The 11060-nt window shown below is 58.5% G+C and overlaps 1 protein-coding gene across 1 annotated transcript; it reads right to left on the reverse strand.

Annotated features, from left to right (window-relative positions):
- Positions 1-9050: 9050 nt before the first annotated feature.
- LOC137459921 (uncharacterized) lies at positions 9051-10617 on the reverse strand (the record flags this gene model as incomplete). Its single annotated transcript, XM_068170605.1, has 1 exon — positions 9051-10617. A coding segment is annotated over exon 1 (1567 nt), but the record flags the coding sequence as incomplete, so codon positions are not given.
- Between the last annotated feature and the right edge of the window lie 443 nt (positions 10618-11060).

Consider the following 11060-nt stretch of genomic DNA (forward strand, 5'->3'; position numbering starts at 1 on the left):
CTGCTGGAGAAAGTCCAATGCAAGCCATGAGGATGCTGAGCAGCTCTGTGAGGAGCAAAGGCTGAGAGCCCCTGGGGCTGGGAGCCTGGAAAGGAGCAGCCCCAGAGGGGAGCTGAGCAATGCTCAGCAGGAGCTACAGGCTGGGGGGCAAGAGGCTGGGGCCAGACTCTGCTCAGTGGTGCCCAGGGACAGCACCAGGGGCACAAACTGGTTCCCAGGAGGTTCTATGTGAAGAACGAGGAGAAACTTCTTTGGTGTGAGGGTGCTGAGCCCTGGGGCAGGCTGCCCAGAGAGGTTGTGGAGTCTCCTGGTGTGGAGAGCTTCCAACCCCCCCTGGGCACTGTGCTGCTGGGTAAGCTGGGGCAGGGGGCTTGGACTGGCTGAGCTCCAGAGCTCCTTTCCACCCCCTGCCCTGCTGGGGCTGTGTGATGAAGCCTGTGAGGCCCTGCTCTGCAGCCAGCAGATCCCAACTGATTCATTTCCCCATCCCAGGGCCCTGATTTGAGGCTCTCCCAGGTGTTTGTGTGGGGAAAAACCCCAAACCCAACCAACCAACCACCCCAGCGGCAAACTTGTGGAGCCCTTCCTGCACTCAGCTTCTGAGGCTGGAGACGGACACCTGGAGCTCCCTGCCTCCCTGCCGGCCGACCATCGGCATCCCCCCTGGTGGAGGAGCTGAGGTTCCACCTCCTGGGGGCTGGGGCTGGCAGCTGCAGCTCCCATAGCGTGCGGAGGTCCCCGCTGCATGCCGGCGCCGCTGGGGAGAGAGGCGCGGGGGGAAGGGAAGGGAAGGGAAGGGAGAAGGGGAAGGGAAGCCAGACTTTGTGCAATTACCTGCAGGAACCTTTCTGCCTCTGCACCGCAGGGAGCCGGCAGAACGCAGCCAAGGTTTCTGCAAGCTGGGCAAAGCTGCTGAGCAGGGCAAGGCTCTGCTGAAACTCCGCTCTGCCAGGCGGTGCCTCTCTTGGCTGCCGCTCCGGCAGCGCCCGGCCAGAATGGCTGGAGGCTGTTCCAGGGCAGGACTGCTGCCTCCTCGGTTTTCTTATGAAATACACCCACAAAGCAACCTGCCGAGGCTCCAGTCTGCCAAATCAAAGGGATCTCGGCTGTCCCAGGGCTACACACTCAGCAGCATTCCAAGCAAAGCTGCCTTTCTAAAACCCGGGCTGCAGAAATTAAAGGCACAGGAGGATTTTCCTTCCCTCCCCCTCCCCCTCCCCCTCCTCCACTCCCTTCCTTATCCTCTCCTCCCTTTTGCTCCCCCTGAAACCATCCCCCCCTACAGGACCTCAGCAGAGCAGCAGCAGCTCCTGCAGCCAGCAGCGCCAAGGTCCTGGCCCCCTGCAGCCCGGGCTTGGCAGCGGTCCCTGTGGTGGTGATCTTCCCCCCACACAAGCAGGTGGAGGTTGTCTCTCCTCCCTTTCCAGCCTTGCTAAGCACAGCATGCACCAGGCTGGAAGGGGACCCTCAAAGGTCACCATCCCCAATCCCCCCCTCCCCTCCTCACCCCCTCCTTGACACCTCCAGCTCCATCTGGTTGCTCAGGACCCCATCGGGTTGGACCCCGAGGGGTTTGGTGGCTTCTTGAAGCACCTTCCTCCCAACCCATGCTATGGATCTGCAGTGCTGGGGTGCCACAGCAGGGATGGCTCTGCAAAGGCTCTTGCCAGCCCAGGGGGCTCAGATCCTTCCTGTGGAACAGGTGGAAACCTCCCCTGAGCCAAGGAATAGAACAGCATAGAGGAGAGTAGAGAAGAGTAGAGTAGAGTGGAGTAGAGTAGAATGGAATAGAGTTAACCAGGTTGGAAAAGACCTCAGAGCTCATCCAGCCCAACCTCTCCCCCAGCACCATCTGACCAGCTCAGCCATGGCACCAAGGGCCTCAGCCAGGCTCTGCCTAAACACCTCCAGGGATGGGGACTCCACCACCTCCCTGGGCAGCACAACCCAATGGCTAACAACTCTCTCTGGGAAGAACTTTCTCCTCACCTCCAGCCTAAACCTCCCCTGGCACAGCTTGAGACTGTGTCCTCTTGTTCTGGGGCTGCTTGCCTGGGAGAAGAGCCCAACCCCCAGCTGGCTACAACCTCCCTTCAGGGAGCTGCAGAGAGCAATGAGGTCTCCCCTGAGCCTCCTCTTCTGCAGGCTAAGCAACCCCAGCTCCCTCAGCCTCTCCTCCCAGGGCTGTGCTCCAGACCCCTCCCCAGCTTTGTTGCCCTTCTCTGGACACCTTCCAGCAGCTCAACCTCTTTCCTAACCTGAGGAGCCACTTGATGTTCTTCATGGAGGTGACCAAGTCAGGAGCCCAGCTGCTGGAGGCTCTTTCTAGCACCCCCCAGATGGAAAAGGACAACTTCCAAGCCTGGCTCATCCCACAGCAGCCTCTCCACTGCATGCCAGAGGCAGCCTGGGGACCATTTCCCTGCAGGCAGCTCAGGTGGCACAGATGTTGGCTTCCTTCTGGTGAGAGGCAGGGCTTGGTCTCTTCTCACATGGTCAGGGCCAGGCTGGATGAAGCCTTCAGCAGCCTGGGCTGGGGGGAGGGGTCCCTAGGGCTTGGCACTGGCTGAGCTTTGGGGTCCCTCCCAACCCAACCCATTCTATCAACCCATGAAGGCAGTTCCTGCTTCTCGTGGGTGAGAGCCCAGCTGCAGTGCATCAAGTGACAGGACAGGAGGAAAAGGCCTCAGAGTTGCTCCAGGGGAGGTCCAGGTTGGCTCCTGGGCAAAATTCTTCCCAGGAAGGGCTCTCAGGCCCTGGAGCAGGCTGCCCAGGGAGGTGGTGGAGTCCTCACCACTCGAAGTCCCTCAGCAGCACCACATCCAGGTGTGTTTTAAAGCCCCCCTCCAGGGATGGTGACTCCACCACCCCCTGGGCAGCCTGTTCCAAACACCTGAGAACCTTTGCTGGGAAGGAGAGGTCCCCTCCCCCCCTCCCCCCCCAGTTCTGCCTTTCTTCCACCTCTGCAACAATGCCACTTTTCAGCCTCTTTTGCCCAAGGCTAAGTGGCAGCTCCTGGCAGGAGGACACAGGAGATCTTTCCTCCTGGATTGTGTTTGCTTAATCCCCTGCCTTGTTTGTCTTGCCTGCTGGGATTCTCCTCTGCCTTAACCTGCAGTGCCCCACCAGGAGGCTCAAGGCTTTCCCAGCTCCAGACTCCAAGCATTCCCTGGAGTTCTGTGTTTGCTGAGGCCAAGCCCCAGCGCTGCAGGAAGCCAAAGAGCAGCACTGAGGGGAAGGCAGCGTCTGAAGAAGCTTTTCCAGGTAAGGAGTGGTGGCCAAGCCTCCAGGTTCAGGTTGCTTTGCCTCTCCTCCCTGCAGGATTACTGCCTTGTAACCGAGTCCCTGCAGGACATTTGGGTTTCTGCCTTTCTGTCTTCCTTCCTTCTCTCCTTCATTCCCTCCTTCCCTCCTTCCTTCCTTCCCTCCCTCCCTCCCTCCTTCCTTCCCTCCTTCCCTCCCTCCTTCCCTTCCTCCCTCCCTCCTTCCCTCCTTCCTTCCTTCCCTCCCTCCTTCCTTCCCTCCCTCCCTCCTTCCTTCCCTCCTTCCCTCCCTCCTTCCCTCCCTCCCTCCTTCCCTCCCTCCTTCCCTCCCTCCTTCCTTCCTTCCCTCCCTCCCTCCTTCCCTCCTTCCTTCCCTCCTTCCCTCCCTCCTTCCCTCCTTCCTTCCCTCCCTCCCTCCTTCCTTCCCTCCTTCCCTCCCTCCTTCCCTCCTTCCTTCCCTCCTTCCCTCCCTCCTTCCCTCCCTCCTTCCCTCCCTCCCTCCTTCCTTCCCTCCTTCCCTCCCTCCTTCCCTCCTTCCCTCCTTCCTTCCCTCCTTCCCTCCCTCCCTCCTTCCTTCCCTCCTTCCCTCCCTCCCTCCTTCCTTCCCGCCTTCCTTCCCTCCTTCCCTCCCTCCTTCCTTCCCTCCTTCCTTCCCTCCTTCCCTCCCTCCTTCCCTCCCTCCCTCCTTCCTTCCCTCCTTCCTTCCTTCCCTCCTTCCCTCCCTCCCTCCTTCCTTCCCTCCTTCCCTCCCTCCCTCCTTCCTTCCCTCCTTCCCTCCCTCCCTCCTTTTGATTCTTTCTTTCTCTCTCTCATTATTTCTTTCTCTCTCATTCATTCTCTCTCTCTCTCTCTCTCTCTCTCCTCTCTTGGCTTTTTTTCTTCCTCCCCCCCCCCCTCCTCTCTCCTATTCAAGGTGGAAGAAGCAAAGCAGACAGCAGAAGGAAGCATCACAGTGAAGGAGCCAAGCCTTGGCCCCTATGCAAAAGCTGTGGCTTTCCAAAGAGCAGGAAGGTGAAGGTGGGAAGAGTGGAAGGAAGAAGTGGCAAAGAAGAAGGCACCAGAGGAACCTTGCCCCAGAGACTGTGTGGGGCAGGGCTGAAGCCAGACAGGGCACAGCACACTTGGCCCTGCAGCACCTTCTGTCCCAGCCCTCAGCCTCAAACTCCATGTGGCTGGGGAAGTTCTTTACCCTGCAGCCCCTGGGGCCCTCGGGCAGGATGATGAAGCAAAGGCAGAAGCTGTGAGGCCCTGCAGGCTGGAGCCAAGCTGCAGTCTCTCCCTCTTGCATCCAGGAGGCATCCAGCACTGAGGGCAGCTCTGCCCTGGCTCTCATCAGCATGCAAACAAGGAGACACCATGGCTCCTGCTTAGCTTGGAGAAGCATCCACAGCCTCCCTCTGGGCAGCCTGTGCCAGTGGCTCCCCACCCTCACTGGCAAGAATCTCCAGTCTCAGTCTCCCCTCTTGCAGCTCAAAGCCATTGCCCTTCAGCCTGTCACTGCTGGCCCTTGGCCAAAGTCCCTCCCCAGCTCTGCAGGCGCTGAAGGCTGCTCCAAGGTCCCCCTGGAGCCTTCTCTTTTCCAGCCTCAGCAACCCCAACTCCCTCAGCCTGTCCCCATAGGAAGTTTCTCCACGGTTGAGTTGATTAGATGGTGCTGGATGATGGGTTGGACATGATGGTCTTGAAGGGCTCTTCCAACCTGGTCCATTCCATTCCATTCCATTCCATTCCATTCCATTCCATCCCATCCCATCCCATCCCATTCCAACCCAACTAAGAGGTCTTTTCCAACCTGGTTAATCTAATCCTATCCTATCCTATCCTATCCTATCCTATCCTATCCTATCCTATCCTATCCTATCCTATCCTATCCTTCTGGCCTGCTCTGGACCCTTCTCCAACAGTTCCATGTCCTTCTTGTGTTGTAGGCACTACACAGTGCTCCAGGTGAAGTCTCACCAGAGCAGAGCAGCACCACCTCACTGTGCCAGGAGAGCTGGGCTCTAATTCCTGCCCCAAACCAACCAACAGTCCAAGAGAAAGCTTTGAGTTCCTTGGAGCAGGCAGGGGCAGAGCAGAGGCTGTCCCAGGAGAGCTGAGCTCTAACTCCTGCCCCATGAGCTCCTAGGAGCAGAGCAGAGGCTGTCCCAGGAGAGCTGAGCTCTAACTCCTGCCCCATGAGCTCCTAGGAGCAGGCAGGAGCAGAGCAGAGGCTGTCCCAGGAGAGCTGAGCTCTAATTCCTGCCCCATGAGCTCCTAGGAGCAGAGCAGAAGCTGTCCCAGGAGAGCTGAGCTCTAACTCCTGCCCCATGAGCTCCTTGGAGCAGGCAGGAGCAGAGCAGAGGCTGTCCCAGGAGAGCTGAGCTCTAACTCCTGCCCCATGAGCTCCTTGGAGCAGGCAGGAGCAGAGCAGAGGCTGTCCCAGGAGAGCTGAGCTCTAACTCCTGCCCCATGAGCTCCTAGGAGCAGAGCAGAGGCTGTCCCAGGAGAGCTGAGCTCTCATTCCTGCCCCATGAGCTCCTAGGAGCAGAGCAGAGGCTGTCCCAGGAGAGCTGAGCTCTAACTCCTGCCCCATGAGCTCCTTGGAGCAGAGCAGAGGCTGTCCCAGGAGAGCTGAGCTCTAACTCCTGCCCCATGAGCTCCTAGGAGCAGGCAGGAGCAGAGCAGAGCAGAGGCTGTCCCGGGAGAGCTGAGCTCTAACTCCTGCCCCATGAGCTCCTAGGAGCAGAGCAGAGGCTGTCCCAGGAGATCTGAGCTCTCATTCCTGCCCCATGAGCTCCTAGGAGCAGGCAGGAGCAGAGCAGAGGCTGTCCCGGGAGAGCTGAGCTCTAACTCCTGCCCCATGAGCTCCTAGGAGCAGAGCAGAGGCTGTCCCAGGAGAGCTGAGCTCTCATTCCTGCCCCATGAGCTCCTAGGAGCAGAGCAGAGGCTGTCCCAGGAGAGCTGAGCTCTAACTCCTGCCCCATGAGCTCCTTGGAGCAGAGCAGAGGCTGTCCCAGGAGAGCTGAGCTCTAACTCCTGCCCCATGAGCTCCTAGGAGCAGGCAGGAGCAGAGCAGAGCAGAGGCTGTCCCGGGAGAGCTGAGCTCTAACTCCTGCCCCATGAGCTCCTAGGAGCAGAGCAGAGGCTGTCCCAGGAGATCTGAGCTCTCATTCCTGCCCCATGAGCTCCTAGGAGCAGAGCAGAGGCTGTCCCAGGAGAGCTGAGCTCTAACTCCTGCCCCATGAGCTCCTTGGAGCAGAGCAGAGGCTGTCCCAGGAGAGCTGAGCTCTAACTCCTGCCCCATGAGCTCCTAGGAGCAGGCAGGAGCAGAGCAGAGCAGAGGCTGTCCCGGGAGAGCTGAGCTCTAACTCCTGCCCCATGAGCTCCTAGGAGCAGAGCAGAGGCTGTCCCAGGAGATCTGAGCTCTCATTCCTGCCCCATGAGCTCCTAGGAGCAGGCAGGAGCAGAGCAGAGGCTGTCCCGGGAGAGCTGAGCTCTAACTCCTGCCCCATGAGCTCCTAGGAGCAGAGCAGAGGCTGTCCCAGGAGAGCTGAGCTCTCATTCCTGCCCCATGAGCTCCTAGGAGCAGAGCAGAGCAGAGCAGAGCAGAGGCTGTCCCGGGAGAGCTGAGCTCTCATTCCTGCTCAGCTTAGCATCAAAGGATGCTCGGAAACTTTACCTTCCTGGTGACTTCTCCTCTTCCCAATGAGAGGTGACCCAGGTGACCTTTGATTGAATGTCTTGATAGTCCAGAAGGCAGGCAGCAAGATAATTAGAGCCCTAACCTCTGCTCAGAGGCGAGAGGTGAAGGCAAGGTAGGGGCAGAACAATGCAGCTTTTCACTGGCGGGTGTGAGGGCTGCGCCGGTCCCGGCGGGGCTGGGCAGGGGGTTAGGGGAGCAGGGCTTAGGGGGGGGGCTGGGGGTGTGCTAAGTAGCTTATTTGTGTGAATAAAGGCTGCAGGAAGCTGGTTGTTATCTTCCCAGTGCCATTCAGGCTGCAGGTGCGACTTAATCTCCTGGCTGGGTCCAGATGGAGGCTCTGGGTCTCAACCTTCTGCTGGCTCTGGGCTGCTGCTGGAGTCACAGAATCGTCATGGAGGGAAAAGATCTCTAAGCTCAGCAAGTCCACCCAGGAGCTAACTCTGCCTGAGCCACTGCTGCACCACATCCCTGAGCACCACCTCTGGAAGGTGTCCAGAGAAGGGCAATGAGGCTGGGGAGGGGTCTGGGGCACAGCCCTGGGAGGAGAGGCTGAGGGAGCTGGGGTTGCTTAGCCTGGAGAAGAGGAGGCTCAGGGGAGACCTCATTGCTCTCTGCAACTCCCTGCAGGGAGGCTGGAGCCAGGTGGGGGTTGGGCTCTTCTGCCAGGCAAGCAGCAGCAGAACAAGAGGACACAGTCTCCAGCTGTGCCAGGGGAGGTTTAGGCTGGAGAAGAGTGCACAGTGCTGGAGACTCCCAGGCGTGGAAGGAGGGCAGAGAAACCTTACAGCAGCCTCTCCTCTGCTCTGAGGATAGATTGGGAGAGTTGGGGCTGCTCAGTCTGGAGAGGAGAAGGCTCTGAGGAAACCTTCTTGTGGCCTTCCAGCACCTGCAGGGGGCTACAAGAAAGCTGGGGAGGGACTTGTGAGGGTGTCAGGGAGGGACAGGCCTGGGGGGGGGATGGAGCAGAACCAGAAGTGGGGAGATTCAGCTTGGATGTGAGGAAGAAGTTGTTGCCCAGGAGGGTGGTGAGAGCCTGGCCCAGGCTGCCCAGGGAGGTGGTGGAAGCCTCCTGCCTGGAGGTGTTTGCAGCCAGGCTGGAGGTGGCTGTGAGCAACCTGCTGTGGTGTGAGGTGTCCCTGCCCGTGGCAGGGGGTTGGGGCTGGCTGAGCCTTGAGCTCCCTTCCAGCCCTGACAGTTCTATGACCTCCAGAGGTTCTTTCCCACCCCCTGTGGTCCTTCCTTTGGGCTCATTCCCCTCAGTATTCCTTTTACAACATCTCCTCCACCTCAGCCAGCTCCAGCTGACCTGGAGCTTCCCTGAGTGGAGTCCCTCCTGTGACCAGCAAACCCCAGTGTGTTTCCAATGCCAGGTCAAGGCTGTTGCTGCCCATCCCCTGGAGCCTCACCCTCTCACCCATTCACATCCAATCTCTTCACATCCCTCTCTCTATTTTTCCTCTGCTTTTTTCTCCCCCCCCCTTCTCTTCTCTCCTCCTCAAGACAAGAAGCATTAAGTGAAAGATGATGAAAAGCCTCCAGTCCCCCAGCTGAAAGCTGCTGCTTCCTCTTGGCTCCTTCTCTGCTTTCCCCCGGCCCCCACCCCCTCTCCCTCCTCCCCACCTCTTTTGGTCACTGGAGCCCCAGGAAGCATCCACACGAGTGCAAAATTATTTCCATGCCAGGGTTCTGCTGCTCTTGGAGGCTCTTGGGCTGCTGGTGCACCAGTCCCTGACACAGCTCCCCGACAAATTGGACCAATTTGGAGTGATTAGAGAAGAATTCACATGTGGTGCCCAGCCAGCAGGGCCCAGCAACTGCCTCCTGCAGCCCATTAGGAGCCATTTACCCTGATGGCTCCATTTGTCTTTGTTGTTAGTTCTGGCAGCGCCAGTGACAGATCTTTGGCTGCCCACTGGGCCAGCCTCTCCCTGACATCATCGCAGGGGGAAGAGGGCAAGGCCGAGACACACATCGAGGCTGACACCACCTGATGGATGTCCCACGGAGCCGTGCCAGGCAGGGACTTCCCGTGGAATGGGAAGAGGAGTTGCCCTTTGGAGGTTGTCTGTTGGACACCAGTGGAGCTGAGAGCTTGGAGTTACCCTTTGGAGGTTGTCTGTTGGGTGCCAGTGGAGCTGAGAGCTTGGAGTTGCCCTTTGGAGGTTGTTTGTTGGGTGCCAGTGGAGCTGAGAGCTTGGAGTTGCCCTTTGGAGGTTGTTTGTTGGGTGCCAGTGGAGCTGAGAGCTTGGAGTTGCCCTTTGGAGGTTGCTTGTTGGACACCAGTGGAGCTGAGAGCTTGGAGTTGCCCTTTGGAGGTTGTCTGTTGGGCACCAGTGGAGCTGAGAGCTTGGAGTTGCCCTTTGGAGGTTGCTTGTTGGACACCAGTGGAGCTGAGAGCTTGGAATTGCCCTTTGGAGGTTGTTTGTTGGGCACCAGTGGAGCTGAGAGCTTGGAGTTGCCCTTTGGAGGTTGTTTGTTGGACACCAGTGGAGCTGAGAGCTTGGAGTTGCCCTTTGGAGGTTGTCTGTTGGGCACCAGTGGAGCTGAGAGCTTGGAGTTGCCCTTTGGAGGTTGTCTGTTGGGTGCCAGTGGAGCTGAGAGCTTGGAGTTGCCCTTTGGAGGTTGTCTGTTGGGTGCCAGTGGAGCTGAGAGCTTGGAGTTGCCCTTTGGAGGTTGTCTGTCGGGTGCCAGTGGAGCTGAGAGCTTGGAGTTGCCCTTTGGAGGTTGTCTGTCGGGTGCCAGTGGAGCTGAGAGCTTGGAGTTGCCCTTTGGAGGTTGTCTGTTGGGTGCCAGTGGAGCTGAGAGCTTGGAGTTGCCCTTTGGAGGTTGCTTGTTGGGTGCCAGTGGAGCTGAGAGCTTGGAGTTGCCCTTTGGAGGTTGTCTGTTGGGCACCAGTGGAGCTGAGAGCTTGGAGTTGCCCTTTGGAGGTTGTTTGTTGGGTGCCAGTGGAGCTGAGAGCTTGGAGTTGCCCTTTGGGGGTTGGTTGTTGGGTACCAGTGGAGCTGAGAGCTTGGAGTTGCCCTTTGGAGGTTGTTTGTTGGGTGCCAGTGGAGCTGAGAGCTTGGAGTTGCCCTTTGGAGGTTGGTTGTTGGGTACCAGTGGAGCTGAGAGCTTGGAGTTGCCCTTTGGAGGTTGGTTGTTGGGTACCAGTGGAGCTGAGAGCTTGGAGTTGCCCTTTGGAGGTTGTTTGTTGGGTGCCAGTGGAGCTGAGAGCTTGGAGTTGCCCTTTGGAGGTTGTTTGTTGGGTACCAGTGGAGCTGAGAGCTTGGAGTTGCCCTTTGGAGGTTGGTTGTTGGGTACCAGTGGAGCTGAGAGCTTGGAGTTGCCCTTTGGAGGTTGGTTGTTGGGTACCAGTGGAGCTGAGAGCTTGGAGTTGCCCTTTGGAGGTTGTTTGTCGGGTGCCAGTGGAGCTGAGAGCTTGGAGTTGCCCTTTGGAGGTTGTTTGTTGGGCACCAGTGGAGCTGAGAGCTTGGAGTTGCCCTTTGGAGGTTGGTTGTTGGGTACCAGTGGAGCTGAGAGCTTGGAGTTGCCCTTTGGGGGTTGTTTGTTGGACACCAGTGGAGCTGAGAGCTTGGAGTTGCCCTTTGGAGGTTGTCTGTTGGGCACCAGTGGAGCTGAGAGCTTGGAGTTGCCCTTTGGAGGTTGTCTGTTGGGCACCAGTAGCAACATGCAAGCATGGGGTGGAGGTGAGACCTCCTCTGCTGTGGGTTCCATACCTCTAGTGGTGGGTGGGCAGCTGGGGACAGGCTGCTCCCCTTGTGCTGTGTGCTCTGCTGCACATGGAGGCTCAGACAGAGCCAGAGTTGGAGCCCATGGTCCTTGAGGGCCAGCAGATGGTCTGCTGGGTGTCCATCACATCAGGCAAGCTTGCTCCAAGCTTTATGGAATCATAGACTCCTGAAGTAGCTCAGCTTGGAAGAGAGCTTAGAGATCATCTACTCCAAGCTCCCTCCCATGGGCACCTGCTTAATGCTATCCTAATTCAACTGCTCTTGCCTGCTCAAGGCCTCAGCTGCAGCACCAGGAGAGGAGCAGCAAAGGGCAGGAGCCTCAGAAGGTCTTTCCCTGCACTAGAGGTGAAGGGGGAGAGCCACTGGCACCTGCAGAGGCAA

Source organism: Melanerpes formicivorus, unplaced genomic scaffold (genome assembly GCF_026170545.1).
Source record: "Melanerpes formicivorus ecotype bairdi unplaced genomic scaffold, bMelFor1.0.p_v2 SCAF_457, whole genome shotgun sequence".
NCBI lineage: Eukaryota > Metazoa > Chordata > Aves > Piciformes > Picidae > Melanerpes > Melanerpes formicivorus.